The sequence below is a fragment of the Gobius niger genome (assembly GCF_951799975.1).
Source record: "Gobius niger genome assembly, chromosome: 14".
Classification (NCBI taxonomy): domain Eukaryota; kingdom Metazoa; phylum Chordata; class Actinopteri; order Gobiiformes; family Gobiidae; genus Gobius; species Gobius niger.
Window position 1 is genome coordinate 3,333,901 of NC_136865.1, and position 19,153 is coordinate 3,353,053.

Here is a 19,153-nt window from a genome sequence, read left to right on the forward strand (position 1 = left end):
ATCAATAAATAATAATAAATATATTGGTGAATAATCATTACAATATTACTGTAAACGTTAAAATAAAAATATTATATTTTTAACCTCTTTACCCCGACCTTAATCGAACGGCTTTACCCAAATCTAAAAGATTCGCGACTGAGAGCAAGTGTGAGTGTAATGCCTCATTTGAAAGCTTGCTTTTTGGTAATCCTAGAAGTGATCCTAGTGCTCAGGCATAGCATGTTGATTAAAAATATATTTTTATTTCAACGTTTGCAGTGATATTTTAATAATTATTCGGCAACATATTTATTCATTAATTTATTGATTTATTGATTATGTTGGCAGTTTTGGTCCCCCATATATTTAGAGGTTTTATAAACAGATATGTAGTACAGTTGGATGTGCTATGATATAGCCTACTTAATGAAACGTTTAGAACATTGAGTTTCCATAATTTGTAACACAGTCAAATTTATTAAATATCTCCAACATATCAATAATAAATAACACATATCAACACAGAATGAATCTCTGAAAATTATTCACAAATAAACCTTCAAATGGAAGAAACAGGAATGGTGGAGGTTTAAATTCTTAAAAGACTGATGCATAAATAAATAAAAAAGACAGTGCATTATTTCAGTGCAGTTATCTGTAAACCATTAGTTCAAAAATCATTTACATGTGTCTCACACAAAGGAAAAAAAAAAGGTTTGATTTTATTTGTAAAATAAAATAATAAAAGCACTTGAATAGGACCAAGTGATGTTTCTCATAAATAAATAAATATCAATAAGACATTTAAATCAACAGCAAAGTCCTGGTGTAAAGCACTGGAGGCAGAGGCTTGGCTCCTTGACTGAAAAATGTCCTCAAAAAAGTCACAAAGTTCCGTTTCCTCAGAGAGACAGGTCCTGGTGTCTCCTCACCTCCCCCGGCTGCGTCTCATGTTCGTTCACTTGTCTCGTTCACACCCCCCCTGCCTTAATTCCGCAACTCATCCATTTCTCTGCGGTCAGTCAAATGTGCGCCATATTCAGAGGTGCGTACAACTCAGAGGAGGGGAGGAAACATGTCAACACTAAATAACACATTTACTGAAACTTGAGACTTTGATTTAAGAGAAACTAAATAGAAAAAGACATAATAAGCCTGAGTAAAGTCCTCACTGGGGCCATTTTGGTCAGAGGAGCAGCTGAGGAAAGGCTGCGCTAAGGCCCATCAGCTCATGCCCCCCCCCTCCTCCACATTTACAGCGGAGGAATCAAGGGAACAAGGGGGCCAAGTGAATGAACATGAGAGGCACCTAGGGCTGGGCACCGTTAGACCAGTATGGTGTTGAAAAAAATGTTCACCTACTACTGATATCAAAAAAATAAAAGCAGGTACCGAAACAAACCGCTTTAAAAAAAAAATATATGATACAAATGTAAAAGAAATAGCCTTTATTCATTGTATACTCTTCATTTGTTTTTGAATGGAATGCTTGTTGATGCAATTTTAATGCCCAAATTCTATATTTTTAATGTCACAAATCCCTAAAATCTTGGCATTTTTCATTGTGTTTCATTTGTAAACACTGGGTCAAACAGGGGAATGAGAGGAAATGTTGATATTCAAAGCCAAAATGGACGCAACGGGAAACTTTTGGGCAAAAGATTGTGTAAAATTTCAGTGAAAACTGCAGTGTGATTTGTTTTAGACCATAGTTTTTGTGTGTGTTTTTTTTAACAAACGAATGCAGTAAATATACTTGTCTCTCAAGAAATTTAGATCTATTTCCAGTTTGTCTGTTGTGATTTTCTGTCGGACTTCCCTCTCGTTCTCGCCTGCCCCGCCCTAATGTGTCTCACCTGTGCCCCGTTTCCTCATGTATTTCTACCCCTGTTTTTCCCTTGTTCTTTGTCAGTTCATTGTCTTCATGTACGAGTCTGTGAGTTTGTTTTTCAGTCGCTCCTGTTTTTTTTTGGGGCGTTTTGTTTTGATTTTTGCACATATTAAATCAGTTTCGTTGCAGTCTGCATTTTGGGCCATTTCTTTCCGCATTTTTACTGTAACTCGTGACAAGACGAGGAAGAAGTTTAGATGAGTTTTACAGGTCTTGGCTTTCAAATGAGGCGTTACCCTGGCGTATAGGCTGTGAGATCTCCAGTCGAGAAGCTTTTAGATTTGGGTAAAACTGGCGAAAATGTGTTTGGTCAAGGAGTTAAGGCCTTGATTTTGACATAATTCAATTAATGACTGTAATGCCCCGCGGAAAGTCTTATTGTTCTCTTTTCTGGTTCTAGACAACAAATATTTTAGTATATGTATCGAAAAAAGTACCATTCAGGTATCAAAATCCAAGTATCGTTAAAGTACTGGTATTGAAAAAAATAAATAACGGTACCCAGCTCTAGATGGACCCCAACTCTCCATCTTCGGTCACATCCCCTAAACTGCAGAGGAACTTCTGTTCATCGTCATTCTCTCTCTCGAGTCTCAACGTCTCCTCTGAGGCAATCCTTCTTCCCTCTCTCCTCACCATGTCTCCTATAGTTCCTCCCTGTTTCCCTGGATCTTTAAACTGTGTGATGCCTCCCGCTTGACAAACTTCAGCAGGTCCTTCACTTCTCGAGGGCCCTAAAAGGACAACAAATATAAAGTATGTATTGTCAGGAAACAGTAAAACGCTTGATTTTTAAAGCCAGGCTGCGGAGCATTCTAAGTTACATGATTGCTCAGACTTGCTCCTAATGATCGGTTTCATTTGGCAGCAACCACCATGATGAGCTACTGTGACAAAATTCACGCATCCATTTAGTGGGTGAAAATGTTCCGCAGTGTGGCTTTAAAACAGACACAAATGTATTCGACGTCAGGAGCGTTCTGTACCTCGTATCGCGCCGGCTCGTGCTTTCTTCCAGCAGCCGAGAAATAAATGGTTGGGAAACTGAAACACAACAATCGCAATCAGTGAACGTAGATCATTTTAAATTAGGGGTGAAGTGTTTGACTTTAACAGACAAACCCCTAACCTGTGTGGACAGTTAGCAAGTCGGCTAGTCCGGGAAACTTTTCGGGATCCGTTAGCCTGTTCAATGTATTTTTTCCTACCGCCGTTAGCATTAGCCGCAAAACATCGCCAATTAGCTGTTGTCAACCCCATCAACCAGATTACGGTGAGGTCAAAGCCTAGTTGGATCATTAATGAATTTACAGACCTTTTGACATTTCACTTTGAATAAGAATTAGCATTTAAAGGTGTCCTCTGAGCTAAATGCTAACTCATATTCCGTTAAAGTGCATATCGCAGGTTTTAATGCTTTTGAAAATATGATTTATTTACGTGGGTAACGTCTGTTATAAGTAGATAATTATCATTTTATTTCAGTGAGGAAATGTTGGGCAGAAAAGTGTATTTTTATTTGAATTTTTAAGCTACTGACATGGAAGTGACATAGATAAAGGTAAAGTTCCACAGCAGCTTGACACATTTTCCATTGACACAACAGGGTTGGCACCACAACAGTGTCAAAAGTTTGCCTCTATCTACCTCACTTCCGATCAGTGTCCAGTAAGGAAGTAAAATAAACATCACAAAAACTGCTTTAGCAAAAATGATGTTGAATGTATCACATGCACTTTAAAGGGACTATACAGAGTTTAAAAATGTTACATGTTCCAGCTATGTCCTAATGTGTAGAATGAGCTCAGACCTGTTCATCAAAACTGCCTCTAAAATCCTGCACTCAAAAAGTTGTTACTTCGGGTCTGAAGTGCCGTCATACATGAGTTTAATATAGAAGCTGCAGTTACACGAAAGACCTGAGATGGCAGTAGTGAGTATAAAATGGCCAACTTGCATCTAGCCCCTTTAAGTTTCTGCTTTTTTGTAAGGTCTGATACACACCCAGTGGCCACTAAACTTCATCTTAAAAGATGCTGACGATAAAGAAACCACAGAAATGAGATAAATGCCAAGAAACTTACATAACACAGTACATCAACCATATTTTAGTATTGGCCCTGGATTCCCTATTCATTTGTATGGGTACGGGAGCCATCGGCTAAAAAATGTACCCATTTGTAGTAGTGCTGCAAGGTTTACTGATATTGAGGTTTTGACGACTGCAATAACCTAACCTCAAGAGGCTGACGTTTTTATTTTCTTCTGTCTCTGATATTTAAGTGATACGTAGAAGTCACTGATCAGAATTGTGGAGCCTCTGATCACAGGTTGAGCTGCAGCAGATAAAAGTTTCCGCGAAGCTGATTCGAAAGTGCTCAGACCGACGCTCTGTGATTCCATCCCAGACTTTTTATAGCCACGTGGCTGTCTCCCAGAGGTACTCTTAATGTCGGGGAAGCTCCTCCAGAAGAGGGCGCTGTCCACATAAAACCAAATCTAATTGAAAGTAGAATATTGTGTGTTGTTTTGTGTGTTGTTCTAACGTGGGGCAGTTTAAACAAAAAATATGTTGTTTGACTTAAAGGGACTATAAGGATTTTAAAAATGTTAAAATTAAGTATTTTCCTCTTCCTACATGTTTCAACAATGTCCTAATGTGTAGAATGAGCCCAGACATATTCACCACAACTGCCTCTAAAATCCTTCACTGTCACTCAAAAAGGTGTTAATTCAGGTCTGAAGTGCACAAGCTTAATGTAGAAGGTGCAGTTACAAGTGTGACCTGAGGTGGCAGTAGTAGTAGCTTATCTGAATTTCAAATATCCCGATATAATTCTACATCTCCTTTAAAAATATATCGATACATCGCCCAGCCCGATCACTCATCCTCGCAATTATTTGGCAGAAAAATCGCAATTATGTTTTTTGTCATAGTTGTGCAGCGCTAATTTGTAGGAAAAGGCTCAGGTAGCTAAGAGCTAAAGGCATTTCTTTGATTTCTATGATCGCAATACTGCCACACTCCTCATCAATTATTCTTTTCATCCATCTGCTAATTGTCTTCCGCTTTATCTAGCGCCAGGTCACGGACTCCCCTCTCCACACACACTTCCTCCAGTTCTTACGGAGGGATCGTGAGACGGTCCCAGGTCATAGAGAGTCCCTCCATCATGTCCTGGCTCTTCCTGTTGCACAGTTTGTCAAAGTAACCTATGGTAAACGATACAAGCTCTTTTCCACCTCCACTTGACACGAAGCACTTTTCCACTAAGGATTCACTCTCCCATTGCACTCTCATTCTCACATTAGTGCATTAGTTTGACTCACCCCTGAACGTCGTACCCCAGGGGAACGTCGTTGTCCAGCGCGTTCATTTGGGCCACGACCACATCTGGATCTGAGGACAGCTGTGGGGAAGAGCGCCAACAACAATCAACACATCAATCGCAATTTCTCCTGACATTTGGTCGTGATGAGCCAGCGTAAGACCATGTCGATTCTCCGTCGCCAAGGAGGATAATCTTCTAACATCAAAAGCGAAAAAGGACTCACATTTAAATGAGAAGTCAACAAACGGAGTGAGTACCTGAGATGCGAGCTGGTTGTAGACAGGCTCCAGTTTCTTGCAGTGCTGACACAGAGGGGAGTAGAACAGGATCAGGACGTCTTTCTGAGGGTTCTCCACGATCTCCGTGAACGACTCCGCCACCACCACCTGGAGACACCGACACATACAAGTAACTGCTCCAGCTACGGACGGATAGTTAAATGGCGGTTGCTTCGCAGGTGTGTTTAGATTTTACGTTGTTCGCCAATGTAAGGTTTGGTGGCGATGTACGACGGGACCTGACCTGTTTCCTGTCCTTGTTTATTCCTATGGAGGGTTAGCCATGTCTCGCTGAAATAAATATATTGAAACAGTAGTACATGGCAGAAAACACACAGCACGTGAAAAATTACTTAAAAAACTAGTGGTGGGACTCGATTAAACATTTTAATTAAGCTAAAAGCTAACATTAGTAAACACAAGAAATGGTGAAAAACATTTTTTTATGAAACAGACTCGGGTTCACATTTACAGTATTTAGGTTTTCTTCCATTTTTTGAAATCTTATTTCATTTTTAACTCACAATAAAATGGAATTGATACTATTTTGAGAGGTGTCATTAACCACAAAAAACTACATTAGAACTGGGCTGCTCGATAAAAAAGTAATAATCATGATCATTTTAATCATAATTGAAATCACAATTATTCAAATGATTATATATTTTTAAAAAAGTCTATATTTCATTTATTTATTAACCAAAAACTATGCTGAATATTTTCTGTTTTCTGAACAGTCATAAAAGTACAAATGATTTCAAATATGCCTCGATTGAGGAGAGGTCTCTGTTTCACCCCCGCCCCCTGCTGGCCAGCCCTCACACCTGTTCAAGTAAACTGAGCAGCGCGGCCTGATGACATCATCACACAGCGCCGTTTGTTTTTATGTCAGGCAAAAGCATGAGGCATGTGAGTCAACTTTGCTTTGTGAGATCACTTCAGATGGACAAGGGCATCCTTAATGATCATTTTCTCTATAATAAGTTAAAAGGATGAACATCTTCATCATCAACCAAACATTTACTAAATAAAGCTACTACTATGTTTTTGTTTTTCTTTTTGGAATGCATTGTGCTGTAGTGCTGTGTATTTTGTGTTGTTTTGTAATCCTGTCTTGGTGTTAGTTTGTCAAATGTATTGTAACTGTTGACATTGTCACGTATTGTGTATAGGTGTTTTTGAATAATGAAATAAAATTTAATAAAAAACCTTGATCAGTCCATTGTTCCTCTCGGGCACTGGCTCCGATTTGATGTAACGCTTCAGTCGCCCCGAGAAATAATCCTCCAGAAAGCGCTCCAGCGACCGGCCATCTCTCCTACAGAAGAGGACACGGTTACTACAGGGAATACTACAGAGAATACTGCAACAGATATTACTTCTGCCGACTGTCTCTGTGAATACAGCGTCCTTCACATTCCTATTACAGCTACAGCAACTCTCACAAATATCAGGGACTGTCCCATGAACTGTTTGGTGCACAAACTCCTACTGACACGCTAGCCTGGGGTTTGGATCACTTTGGATGAACCGCTGAAGACTCACACTTCCTCCTCCATGGTGTTCGTGAACATGGTCTTCGGTAGGGCTGGGTACCGTTACATTTTTCTGACACCAGTAATGAAGCTATACTTGGTTTTCGATACCGATACCAATACCGATACTAAAATATTTGTCGTCCAGAACAAGAAAAAAGAACAATGTGTGGATGATCTGCACATTTGCAATATCGGGTTGATCTCCAAGTCAAGAAATGGGGGGAAAATGTGAGAAATTGTGGCAAAAATCTGAGAAAAAATGTATAAGAAAAATAAGGGTAAAAAAAATGAGGCAGAAATAGTGAAAATGGAGAATAAATTGGGTAAAACAAATGGGAAAAATGTGGAAAATCTAATAAAAAATTGGGAAAAATTAGGGGGAAAAATTGGGAATGCAAGAAAAAAATGGGGAAGAAAAATGATGTGTCAAAATTTGGGAAAACCATGGCGCAATAGTATTTGCAGTAGTAGTAGAGGTACGTACGTGAACTCCTCTCTCATGGAGTACTTCTGTCCGAGTCTTGTGCGAATCGTGGCGACGGGAAGTTCTCCACCATCAAAGCCAAAACCGAACTCCTCCTGAAGTTCCGGCTCAAACTCCCTTCGATTGGCTACTGAGAAGCTTAGACCCCGCCCACGGAACTTTGACGCCACCAGCATCACCCTATCAGAGCAGAGGGGCGGGGTTATCAGAGCAATGACACAAGCCGAGATACCAATACTATGGGGCGTGACGATGCACCGATCCGATACCGGTGTCGGAGCTGATACTGAAAAAAAAAATATAATATCAGGTATCAGCTACAAATATCCGATTCTGAACCTGCACCTTCACCAACTAAATCTAAGTGAATATGAACATGCTGTACCTTCTTTTCAAGGGCAGAACCTGGAGAAATTTCTGAGTTAGTATTAACCAAACTTATTTTTGATGCTAAAGCTAACGTCAGCTAATCCAGGCTGCTGCTGGGGTGACCTGTAATCAAGCGGCCAAGTATTTGTGTTTTAGTTTATGACATGCTGATAAAGCATAACTGACCTGGCATATTTTTAATGCAAAACAAGTTATCAGATCACTTTATTAATGTAAAAAATAGCCTGTCCCAAGGATAGTATCAACAAGCCAGTGATCAAATGTTCAATGTTTTTCCATTAGTTTATTAATAACTATAATTGATAATTAATCGGGAACATCATGACAAGAAAAGATCAGACTTTATTGATCTCATATGGAGATAAAAAGGACCATTTACTTTTTCACTCATAGAAAAACGTTTTTTAAGAAAGTCTCTAGGTATCGGTTAATATCGGATATCAGCAGATAATCAATCCCCAGTATCGGTATCGGAAGCAAAAAAGCTGGATTGGTGCATCTTTAATGGCAATAATTATTTTTCCACTTTTTAAAAATGTTTTCCTGCGGACTAGTGGTACATTAGTACACTCACATAAAGCCAAGTCAAAATTTGGTCATTTTGAATATTTTATTCCCAACAGATTATCCACAAGAAGTGAAAAAACGGCACTTCAAGCTAGCGGTTGGCATTAGCATGAAGCTAACATTAGATAGCGTTTGTTAACATTGTTCACATTTTCTTCAGTTTGGCTTCACCCAAATCTAAAAGCAAAACGCTCTCAAAAGAGCAACAAAAACGTGCCGTAAAAACAACAAAAGCCTTAAAAAAGTGACAAAAACACAACTAAAGAGTGATGAAAAAGCAACAAATGGTAAAAAAAAGAAAAGAAAAAAAAGTTGTAAAAAAGTGACCAAACCACAGCAAAAAAACCTGCCAAAAAACACAACAAAAGTGTGACAAAAAACTATGATCAATTTTGTAGGTCTTAGCTTTCAAATGAAGGCTTTCAAAATAACTCTGGTCCATAGGCTGTAAACTCCAGTCCAGAAGCTTTTAGATTTGGGTAAAGCCAAACTAGAGAAAATGCGCTCGGTTGTTAGGGGTTGAACTCAACTCAACTTAACAAAAACACTCAGATGTTGCAGTTCACCTGTTCCTCCAGTAGTTGGAGCCGCGGACGTTGTGGACGAAGTCGAGGTCGTAGTAAACCGTGAGTAGGTCCTTGACACGGAGCCGCTCCCTGTTCTCCGCCGTCAGGTGAGGAACGAGACCAAATCTGCCAAATAAAGAAATAAATACAGGTCATAAACCGGGTCAGAGCCAGGACCAAAGCAGGACTTACATGTTGTCTCTGATGAAGCGGCGGAGGGAGGTGACGGTGAGGAAGTCAGAGAACACGACAACGCTGTCCTCGAACTTACTGGACAAACGCGGAGGTCGGAACAGCAGCACACACCTGAGGGAAACACAGCAGTGTGAGAGGACGAGAGGGCATCTGACGCACCGCGGCATAGGAGGACGGGAGGGCATCCGACTCACTCCCCGGTGGCGTTGTACTCCTGCCCCAGACCCAGGTCAGCGCTGTGGGCGAATCGGAACTGTTCCCGGAGCAGACCTGCCGCTTTCAGGAACTCAGCGAGGCCCGCGGAGTCCGGAGCAAACAGGCCTAAACAGAAGCACGGCAGACGGGTCAGAGCGGGGCCCCCCGAGACGCACGGAGGGACCAGGAAACAGGAAGCGCCTACCTACGATGCTGGCGTCGTAGTGGTTCACAAAGCGCTGCAGGTCGGCCTTGGACCCGAGCAGAACAGAGTCGGGTCCGGACTGTTTCTTCATGACCTGCACGATCCCCTCTGCAGAAAACACACAAACACACATTTGGACTGTCGTTATGGCGGTTTGATCAGTCTTCAAAGATTTTGTTAAGACTGGAGGTTCCCACACAGGAAGAGAATCGAGCCTGTCCAATTTCCTGACACTGGATATGAGCCTGGAATCGTACATTTGCACACTTCGATGAGGATCATATCAGGGGCTCTTCAGATCACGTGCGTTTGCGCTGTACCTATAGATCGGGGACCGTCGTAAGGGCCCGCGTCCCTCCCGTTCCTGAAGATCTTCAGAGCGGGGTAACCGGTGACCCCGAACCTGGAGCAGGTCTCGGTGTTCGCAGTGCAGTCCACCTCAAAACATAAACAGCGTGTTATAGTCCGCGGTCAGCCCACGTTAAACAGCCATGAGCTAGTGCGAGGAGCCCGCCTGACACACACAGACAGCACTACAGCGCACGGCCAGCTCACCTTGGCCAGTTGGACAGTTCCCTTCAGCTTCGTTGCCGCTTTCTCAAAATCTGGAGCTAATTTCTTACAGTGACCACACCTGAAACACAATGAATGATGCAGTTACTTCTCCAGCCGTCACAAATCTGGGTCCTCTGCAGCATAATACCAAAAGAGCAGCCCATGGGTGTGATACAGTGATTCAAGCTTTATCATCAATATGTGCATGTAGTATTAACGCTCTGGTCAATTCTGTGTGTAAAAACATGTAGAGTAGAAATAATTTAAACAAGACACAAATCAAAAACCCCACAGATCTGATTGCTCTTTCATATATTCATCAATCCACCTGTATTTGTAATAGCGCTTCGAAATGAAAAGAGCAGTAGCTACTAATAACATACAATTCTACATAATATATATTGATACATTGATATATTAATGTAATACACTGATGAACATATGTCAAACGAGTGTGTGTAATATATGTATAACATGGTACCAAATAATTACTCACACACTTCTTGTAAATAAATGAACTAAATTGTTAATGCATTATATTTTTTACGCATAATTTAACCGTTTATTGTGCAGCCCAAGATGCAAGTGAAATTGTATGTTACAGGAAATGAATTGTGACTTACAAATGAATCCTGTATGTTACGGGCAAAGTGGATAATGAAAGCCTGAAACTGTCACAAAGTAAGACATAACGATACGTTCTCTACTTTGCCAAGATTCCAAAGCTTCAAAGTATAGAATGTGTGTCCAGGCCCAGGACTAATATAGTACTAAAGTTAGATTAGTGCTTAATGGGAGTAGCATCTGGGAGTATGCCATAGAACCATGGAGTACTCCCACAAATAGGTACTCCAACTACTATCATGTTGTTTTCCAATGAAAGCAGATGGAGGTCCTCAGGATAATAGTTTGTATCGAGCCTGAAAATAAAATTGGTCTTTGTGGCTCGTGCAGATTTTCAACTTTAGGCAACACAGCTATTTATAAGAAAACCTTACAGAAATCTAAGAATCAAAATGAATACTGATGTTTTTCATTTGTACACTTCCTAAAGAACACTCGTCATACTGTAGAATGGGATAATGCAAAGCATATAAGCAAATAAGGCAAAAGGAAAAAAGGAAAAAGCATTAAAAGCCATTAAAAATGCAGGGACGTATAATGCATGTTACACGCAAAGCATTATCTATTTTGCCTGTAACTAACATATACATATGTGTGGAATGATTGTTTTGCAAATAACTAAATGAATAAACAAACAAACAAACAAACAAACAAACAAATAAACAAAAACATTTCTAAACATAGGTCCAGAACATTCTACAGCTTGCAATGGGTAAAGACGTATATCTACACGAATAAATATATAGACTTAAAGGTAAATGCATACATTTTTAGCGCGTTACATGTAGCCCAAACACACACAAATAAAAGGATAAAACAGTACCACGGGGCGTAGAATTTGACCAGCATCGTCTCGTGCTCCGTTGCCAGGTAATCGAAGTCCGCGTCCGTGAGCTCCAGTACGTCCCTGCTGCGCGCGGCCGCAGCGGCGGGAAAACTCCCCCACGCGCACAGCAGGGAGACCAGATACATGACGAACCCCGCCATCACCGAACCGGGCCAAACCGGGAGGAGAACGGGGATAACGGCGGAGACCGGGGTAGAGACGCTCACCAGAGGACCACGGAGCGTCAAGCCTTACCAAAGAATGCACACATCCGGCGGAGACCTCCACAATACAGGCGACCAAAGCTTGTTATTTAATGGAATGAGCCGACACGTCAGGAAAATGTCTGGTAGTTATTCTGAACATCGCGTAACATGTCAACAAACATTTCAGTAAGTATCAAACGTGGAAAATAGGACATTATATTTCCGATGTCAGCCCTTATTTTGAAGGCTAAACCCATTTCCTTCCGTGTGTGTGGCTGTTTATGCAGTGAACGAACGGGAGACAAACCTCAGATTACTGCTCTTTGATTGGCTGAGAGCAGTAAGCGCTGATGCCATGGGACGCTGTGATTGGTTCGAGCGCATGTCAATCAGGTCCGTTCTACACATTTCTACCAAAGTTTAGCTTTAAATAGCATTTATATTTGACTTCAACATGACAGTCGGTCTGCATTTAGCGCATTGAAGAGCTCGGCCTGGTGAACAAAGCCCGTTTACGTGTATTTATGTATTTAGGAGCTAGTTCTCCTCCTTCCCACGCCGCGCCGCTGTGTCGCTCATTTCGCAGGAAACACACGGAACGGAACTAGCTTTGTTTACTTCCATTCACTGATCAGATTCTGAGAAAAATGATTAAAACATTGGGTTTACGTTTTCTCCATAGTCATTTGCATATCGAGTAGATTCAATTAGCTTTTTCCACTCATTTTATATCGTTAGACTCAGAAAACTATCGAAAAGATGCTGCACTGAGGGCTGTTTTAGGCTCGGTCCGTGGGTCTTGGTGTGTGGACCTCGACTGGGCGCAGTACTGGTCACATTTAGCCATAGCTTTTCCGCGGTTCAATGGAGACCCTGCGAGAGTCGGTGGTGGTGCGACTCCAGGCGGTGCTGAACCCTTCTCACCCCGCTCTGGACGCCACCCTGCGGGCGGTGCTGGGCTGGAGGCTTGAGGCGGCCGCTCAGGACGTGATGGAGCTCTTTGAGCGGACCGTGGAGAAGATCCAGGGCGAGCTTCAGACCGAGCTGCAGCGGCAGAGGATCCTCCTGGACACGCTCCTGCAGTCCACCGCGAGACCGGAGCCCGAGGAGAGTCTTAGCCGACATCAGGAGGGCGAGGAGGGGCAGGAGCAGACAGGTGAGCGGCGGGTCCGGTCAGAAAGAAACCATCATTCATGTCCAACACAGCGCACACATGGCCACTGGCCAGTGTGTTGAGAGGTGGATAAAGGTAAATACACTCACTATTAAAAAGTCACCACCTGGGTGTAAGTCACTGCTGTGGGCTGCAGTTGGTCAGCTCTAGGTTCAGCAACACTATGAACCCAGAGAATGACATCGGCTGGTGACCTGAACAACATCCTGAATGTCCAGGTTATTCCATCAGTGGATTTCTTCTTCCCTGATGCCACGGCTGTCTTCCAAGATGTGCTGGAGACGGCTGTGCGCAGTGGCCACACTCTTCCATCATGAACACAAGATCTTGGTGAAAGATGAATATAATTTGTTTATTTGTTTTGGACAGTGCAGGTTAATGAACACACATGGGACTCATGCATGTAAACATGCTGGGTTATAGCCTTGGACTCATTTGCATCCATTGTCCCACACTCTTAGAGCGTTGGAGCTTTTTAGTGGTGACTTTTATGTTGGTCAGCCAGTGTACTCGGTGTATTGTAGATTGTAGTCACATTTTAATTGATTCTTGATCAACTTGTAAATAATCACAATTATCAGCAAGAGTTTATTTTAACTTCCTGTGACAGTAAAAGCTGTCACCACTGTGTGATGTGCAGTCAATGGTGAGCTTTTAAAAGTACCGTAATGTTTGTAAAAAAGGTACTACATGCCTTAAGCTGAAATATATATATATATATACTAAAAGGAACGTCCTGAGTTCACATACACAACTTCTACTTAAAGAAACACGTCTTGTCATTCTGAATAAATCAGTGTGAGGATTTGAGCATAATCGATGCATAATGTCACTGCATCGACGTACAGTTTCCTCATTAGACATAATAAGTCTTGGTGTGACCACATTGTTCTGGCAGTGACAGTGTGTGGGTGGGATTGTGTTAATTTTTGTTTCCAGACATTTAGTTCATTAAATCACCTAAACCACGGCAGCCTTTGGGACTTGATCACTGAAATGTTCATCCGTTGCTCTGTCGTCTTGTTGCCTTGGCAGAAGTCCAGGGTTCCCCTCAGAAGAGCCCTCAGCAGAGCCCCAGGAAGCGCGGCCGGAAGCCCGGGGTCAAGCTGGAGAAGAAGGAGTGTCCCAAAGCTGAGACCTTCTCCTGTCACCTGTGTTCAGAGGAGTTCAGTCACGTGACCACCCTCTGGAGACACCTGAGGAGCCACCGGAACAAGGAGCCGGCCAGTCAGAGTGAGGGAGGGGAGCAGCCGGCCGATCACAGCAGAGGAGACTACCTGGTAAGGACGGTGTAAGGAATGGAGGGGAATGAATGGAACACCGAACTGCCAGAGAAGATGTTGAGCTTTGTGACAGTTTTTCTTTAACAGTAACATTGATCACTCTTTAGTTCCTGGACTCGTCACCCAGTCAGAGCGGCGACAGCCACGAGGAGCAGGAAGGAGACGAGAAAGAAGACAAGGAGGCAGGAGACAAAGCGGAGGGAGACCTGGATGGAGAGTGGACTGCAGCGGAACCCGAGGACGACTCAGAGACGGAGGCGAAACCGCGAAAGAGACGCAAGAAGCGGAAACCAGAAACAAAGCCACGGGCCAAGAGGAAAAAGGCAGATGTGAGTCTTTTCAGTGAGGTGTTTTAGCACTTACCTACTGTATCAATTCTACCTGACCATGATATGCCTCTAAATCGATCCTCTGTCGTCTTCCCTCAGAAGCCTCCTCCTGCGGCAGACGAAGTGAAGAAGAAGAAGAAGGGCAAAGGAGGCGGGCAGTGTCGCGTGTGCGGCGCTCAGTTCCACAAGAAGATGGCGCTGGTGAAGCACGTCATGTGTTGCCACGCCGACGGGGGCATGTGTGGACTGTGCGGCAAGATATGTGACACGGACGCGGCGCTCTCGGACCACTTCCGCGAGCACTACGACGAGAACCGCTTCTCCTGCGCCATCTGCGGTAAATGAAACATGCCTCTGGCCTAAAATATGCTTTGTTTTACCATTTCAGGTGACGACATCGTGAAGCTCATTGAGAAAATGTCAAAAGTGAAAAGCAGTAATTAAAGATCGGCCCATATGGGTTTTTCTAAGGCCAATATGCTCGGCTGATGTTTTTGAAGGATATTTTTGTCAGATTTTTCCAAATGTCTTGTCTATAATCCTGTAAAAACGCAAACACTTAGGAGTGCCCCATTTTATTTCATCACTTAAGGTGATCCAATCATAGTTTCTGTCCCAGCTTTGATTAGTTACCGTTAGCATCCTGCCGTTAGCATTTGCGTACTCTTGCTACTGCATTGTGCGCGGCGATCAAAAATAAAATTGCGGAGGTTGAAACTAACTCAGTGATTGAATTCTCCTGCTTCAAAATGACATACAGCATGTCCATATTCACTGAGGTTTAATAAACTCATATTTAACAAAGTTGTAGCTAACCAGTTTTCATTGTGATGTTTCTCTGTTCCCGGCGTTGGCCAGCTGATGGGGCTCCTCTCCACGTGAAGGCTTATGTTTTGCATAATTTTGTAAATAGAAAAGCATACCGCCTTTTTGATTGGATTAATTGTGAAGATATTTTCCACATATTCCATCTGGCTAGAAGCAAAAATGAAGGTACAATGTTTTGGTGCAGAGTGTTGTTTTGGAAGATTGAAGTTTTCTCCGTTATTTTGTGTCTTTGTATCTTCATTGGGTAGCAAACTAGATTCATAATTCAGCGTTTGTTAAAGTCGTTTTAGAGTAATTATTGAAGGTTTAGATTTTTCTGTTCTTTGTTTTCCCTCTCAACTGCTTCAAACATGACAAACATGAGATTCCAGAGATGCCGCTCTATCTATATTTACAAATCTAAGATCATTGCACAAAGACACATAATGTATGGCTGGATTGTAATACAAGCTTTCTCTCTTTTGTTCGATCAATCTATACCAAAGCAGAGATTTGAAACTCTTGCCCGTCTGTATGGTTCTGCTGCTGACGTCATGTCCGCTTGTGTGTCTCAGGGAAGCGTTTCTCCGCTCAGGCGTCGCTGCTGATGCACGAGCGCGTCCACACCGGTGAGAGACCTTACAGCTGCTCCACCTGCGGTAAGACCTTTAACCAGTGTGGCAACCTGAAGACGCACCTGAAGATCCACACAGGTGAGCGTGCCTTCACCTGTCACCTGTGTGGGCGGGGCTTCACCCAGAAACAGACCCTCCACGTGCACGTGCGCTTCCACCTCAAGGAGCGCTCCTACCTCTGCCAGGTAGGGCAACTCGTTCTGTGGAGGCCTGGGCTAGACCGGGGTTAGACCTGTCGTTATTTTCTTAGAAATACAAAAATAAGACATCGGTTTAGGACCCACGGTACGCATTTTCACGTTTTGTTGCAATGAAAACGTTAAAGTGACTTCGATGTAAAAAAGTTTAAAAAGTCGCAGAGTTCGCAGAGAGCGCCTGCACAGCGTTGTTTTGCTGGAATACTCTTTGTATTTTACAGCTAAAACAGGGCAGAAGTCGTCCTGGGAGAGCGTAGATTTGCTGCTGTCATGAATCTGCAGCAGCTCCGGGCTGCAGTAGGAGTGGGCGGAGCTGCTGATAGAAAGGCAGCGAGCTGGAGCCAAAGATACTGTGCAATTTCAACGTATTATTATCAGGCCTCATTATCAGCTTATCGGTGATGGAGTCAAAATATTATCGTGCATGCCTACTTTTAATTAGTTAGACACATTTGAACAGTCATTCCCAAAGTCCGAAACTTCGCAGCCCCCCCCATTCAAAGGAATCTTTTATTCTTCAGCTGCTAAAATTACATAAAACATCTGGCAATGACTGTAGGCTAATTACTGATTTAAAGTAATGCATTTTTGCAAATAAATGTATTTTTCCTTTTGATATACATTTTTTAGTACTTATTTTGTTGAAAAAAGTAATGAGTCTTCGCACATCGATTGGCGCCGGGTGCCGGGTAGGATGAAGGCTTAAAGCAAAGTCTAAAGAAATTCCTGCACACCATAAAATCCTTGGAGAAGGTTTATTTAAATGGCAACGTTTCGACAAGCTTTCGGACATGACTTTGGGAACCTATGCATTAGAAAGAGATTAACTATAAGTAGAAATATTGATTATTGTGACTTAATCAGCTCCTTCCTGATAAATTAGCCCTTTGTGGTTTCTTAAGGTCACTTTCATACTCTGCAACTGTACAATATCCTAATCCTTAGCTCTAAACAAGGACCGGACCAGGTCTAAACCAGGTCTAAACCAGGTCGATGCCAGGAGGACTTGCTTCTGCCTCTGGTGCTCTGACCCTGAGAGTCTGGTGCTGTCTTCCAGGTGTGCGGTAAAGGCTTCATGCAGCACGTGGATCTGAAGCGGCACATCCTGGTCCACTCCGGAGAGAAACCTTACGTCTGCTCCATCTGCAACAAGAGCTTTCAGGCCAGACGCTCGCTCAACCTCCACATGAGAGGCCACCAGGGGGCGCCGGGGCCCGCGCAGGTGAGGAGGCAGGAGCACACGCGCATGACGCAGGACACGCTACTGCTCCAGCCGCCGGGGAGCGACGCCGAGCTGGCCCACGCGCTGGGGGAGGGGCCGGAGAGCGTGCACGAGGAGCCGAGGGCCGCGCACGTGGAGCAGAGGGCCGTGCATGAGGACCAGAGGCTCGCGCACGTGGACAGAGGCGTCGGCAAAGATCAGGGCGTTCACGAGGAGACAGGCCCTCACGCGAGACTTCACGAGAGGGCGGAGCACGTGGACAGAGCTGTGCTGCAGAGGCCCGTGCACGCGGAGAGGGGCGTTCACGAGAGGCCCGTGCACGTGGAGAGGGCCGTCCTTGAGCGACCGTTGCACATGGAGAGGGCCGTGCACGAGCGAGCCGCGCACATGGAGAGGAGCGTGCACGAGCGAGCCATGCACGAGGAGCAGAGAGCCAGAAACCTGTCCCACTTTCTGCAGCTGTAACTGAAGGCGATGCCCTGCAGGAGCTCCGTGGCCTTCAGGGCGTTCACGTGGACCATCCCAGGACGCTCGTCTGACCTACACCACTGGTTTGGAGATGTATCACACCGATCCTCTTTCACAAAGCTACCAATCTGCAGAGAGTCAAACCGTCATTACAGAAGTAGCAGAAGTTGACTTTGACCTCAGCTGGTCCAAACCACCCAGTGTTCCAGTAAAGACTACATTACCCACGATCCTTGAGGAGAGTGTTTTCTAAAGTGCATCTACGGACAGAGTGAGGCCTGTGCTGCTGTGTCTGGAACATGAACAATACACTGTTCAAACCTCGCAGCTCTGCCTCCACAGGGTCCTTCCGTTTGTAGTGATGGTGCAGTGTGGCGCTGACTCCAGGAGAGGGCGCCACCTCACAAACAAACAAAACATGAGTCCCTTTCTTCCCGTTTCACAGAAGTTAATACTGCTTGTTGGTTTGTTGTTGTTTGCATAAAACAATCCTGGTCTGACGTGTTGATTTATTCTTTCACAGCTTTCAGGTTTAGTTTGTTATTTCAGGATGGTACACACAAGGGGAATCTTTGGAATCTCGAACCCACTAATGTTTGAGTCCAGATTTGGTGCTACCGTTGTCCAAAAAATGAAAGTGTCGAAAGCAGGAACCTGGAAAAGTGAAAACCGTTTTGATGCGGTTGATGACATCATTAAAGGAAGTGGCTTGGTCGTTTCAGCGCAAATACATATTTTTCCCAATTCTGTTTTATTATTTTGGACCCATTTTTTCTTGTTTTCGCATTCTTTTTTAATCACTAATATGTTCCCTATTTTTGCAACATTTTTTTTCACTTATGACGCCATTTTTCAACTTTTTTTTGCACATTTCTTGACATTGGAGATCAACTTAAAGGAACAGGCCACCGTTTTTACATACTGAGATATGTTCTTACCTTAGCTTTGGCGAGTTCTTTAGGACCTGTCTGATCTTCCCCCGTGCCTTCAGTCACGTAAACACAGCGCAGACGGCGTTAGCATTTAGCCTCTCCCTCTCTCCTCTATAGCTCCAAAACAGGTCAAGATAGAAGTAATAATACCAGGAGTATCGAAATCCGCGCAGTAATCTTCACTTTACTGTGCTGATGCCAAACTACTCCTGGTATTATTACGCCTTACAATATAGTCCCCCCTTTTATCCGCTTAGAAAATCCACATTGTT

The 19,153-nt window shown here is 43.4% G+C and overlaps 2 protein-coding genes across 2 annotated transcripts; one reads left to right on the forward strand and one right to left on the reverse strand.

Moving 5' to 3' along the window:
- Positions 1 to 2,487: 2,487 nt before the first annotated feature.
- On the reverse strand, positions 2,488 to 11,895 carry LOC306974271 (protein disulfide-isomerase A3-like). The gene is made up of 13 exons (XM_079571449.1): positions 11,626 to 11,895; positions 10,179 to 10,257; positions 9,944 to 10,061; positions 9,624 to 9,731; positions 9,418 to 9,544; positions 9,221 to 9,334; positions 9,029 to 9,154; positions 7,506 to 7,685; positions 6,693 to 6,801; positions 5,463 to 5,591; positions 5,204 to 5,283; positions 2,860 to 2,917; positions 2,488 to 2,607 (listed from the first exon to the last, which is right to left on the reverse strand). Exons 1-13 carry the CDS (start codon positions 11,787 to 11,789, stop codon positions 2,518 to 2,520), a joined length of 1,482 nt encoding a protein of 493 aa, XP_079427575.1. The 5' UTR covers positions 11,790 to 11,895; the 3' UTR covers positions 2,488 to 2,517.
- A 370-nt stretch (positions 11,896 to 12,265) lies between these two features.
- Positions 12,266 to 18,276, forward strand: LOC306974262 (uncharacterized protein). Its single transcript, XM_079571439.1, has 6 exons — positions 12,266 to 12,990; positions 14,044 to 14,288; positions 14,399 to 14,620; positions 14,720 to 14,957; positions 16,003 to 16,247; positions 17,317 to 18,276. The coding sequence occupies exons 1-6, from the start codon at positions 12,699 to 12,701 to the stop codon at positions 17,944 to 17,946; spliced, it is 1,872 nt and encodes a 623-aa protein (XP_079427565.1). The 5' UTR covers positions 12,266 to 12,698; the 3' UTR covers positions 17,947 to 18,276.
- The last annotated feature ends 877 nt before the right edge of the window (positions 18,277 to 19,153 follow it).

What these genes read in the sequence shown, in the direction of transcription:
- LOC306974271 (XM_079571449.1), bottom strand. Translation starts at nt 11,789, where the DNA reads ATGGCGGGGTTCGTCATGTATCTGGTCTCCCTGCTGTGCGCGTGGGGG. An exon ending in GTCAAATTCTACGCCCCGTG is followed by an intron (nt 10,258 to 11,625) that starts GTACTGTTTTAT and finishes ATTGTGTTTCAG; the next exon opens with GTGTGGTCACTGTAAGAAAT. An exon ending in TCCATGAGAGAGGAGTTCAC is followed by an intron (nt 6,802 to 7,505) that starts GTACGTACCTCT and finishes CCTCTTCTGTAG; the next exon opens with GAGAGATGGCCGGTCGCTGG.
- LOC306974262 (XM_079571439.1), top strand. Translation starts at nt 12,699, where the DNA reads ATGGAGACCCTGCGAGAGTCGGTGGTGGTGCGACTCCAGGCGGTGCTG. An exon ending in GGAGGGGCAGGAGCAGACAG is followed by an intron (nt 12,991 to 14,043) that starts GTGAGCGGCGGG and finishes TTGCCTTGGCAG; the next exon opens with AAGTCCAGGGTTCCCCTCAG. An exon ending in AGCGCTCCTACCTCTGCCAG is followed by an intron (nt 16,248 to 17,316) that starts GTAGGGCAACTC and finishes GCTGTCTTCCAG; the next exon opens with GTGTGCGGTAAAGGCTTCAT.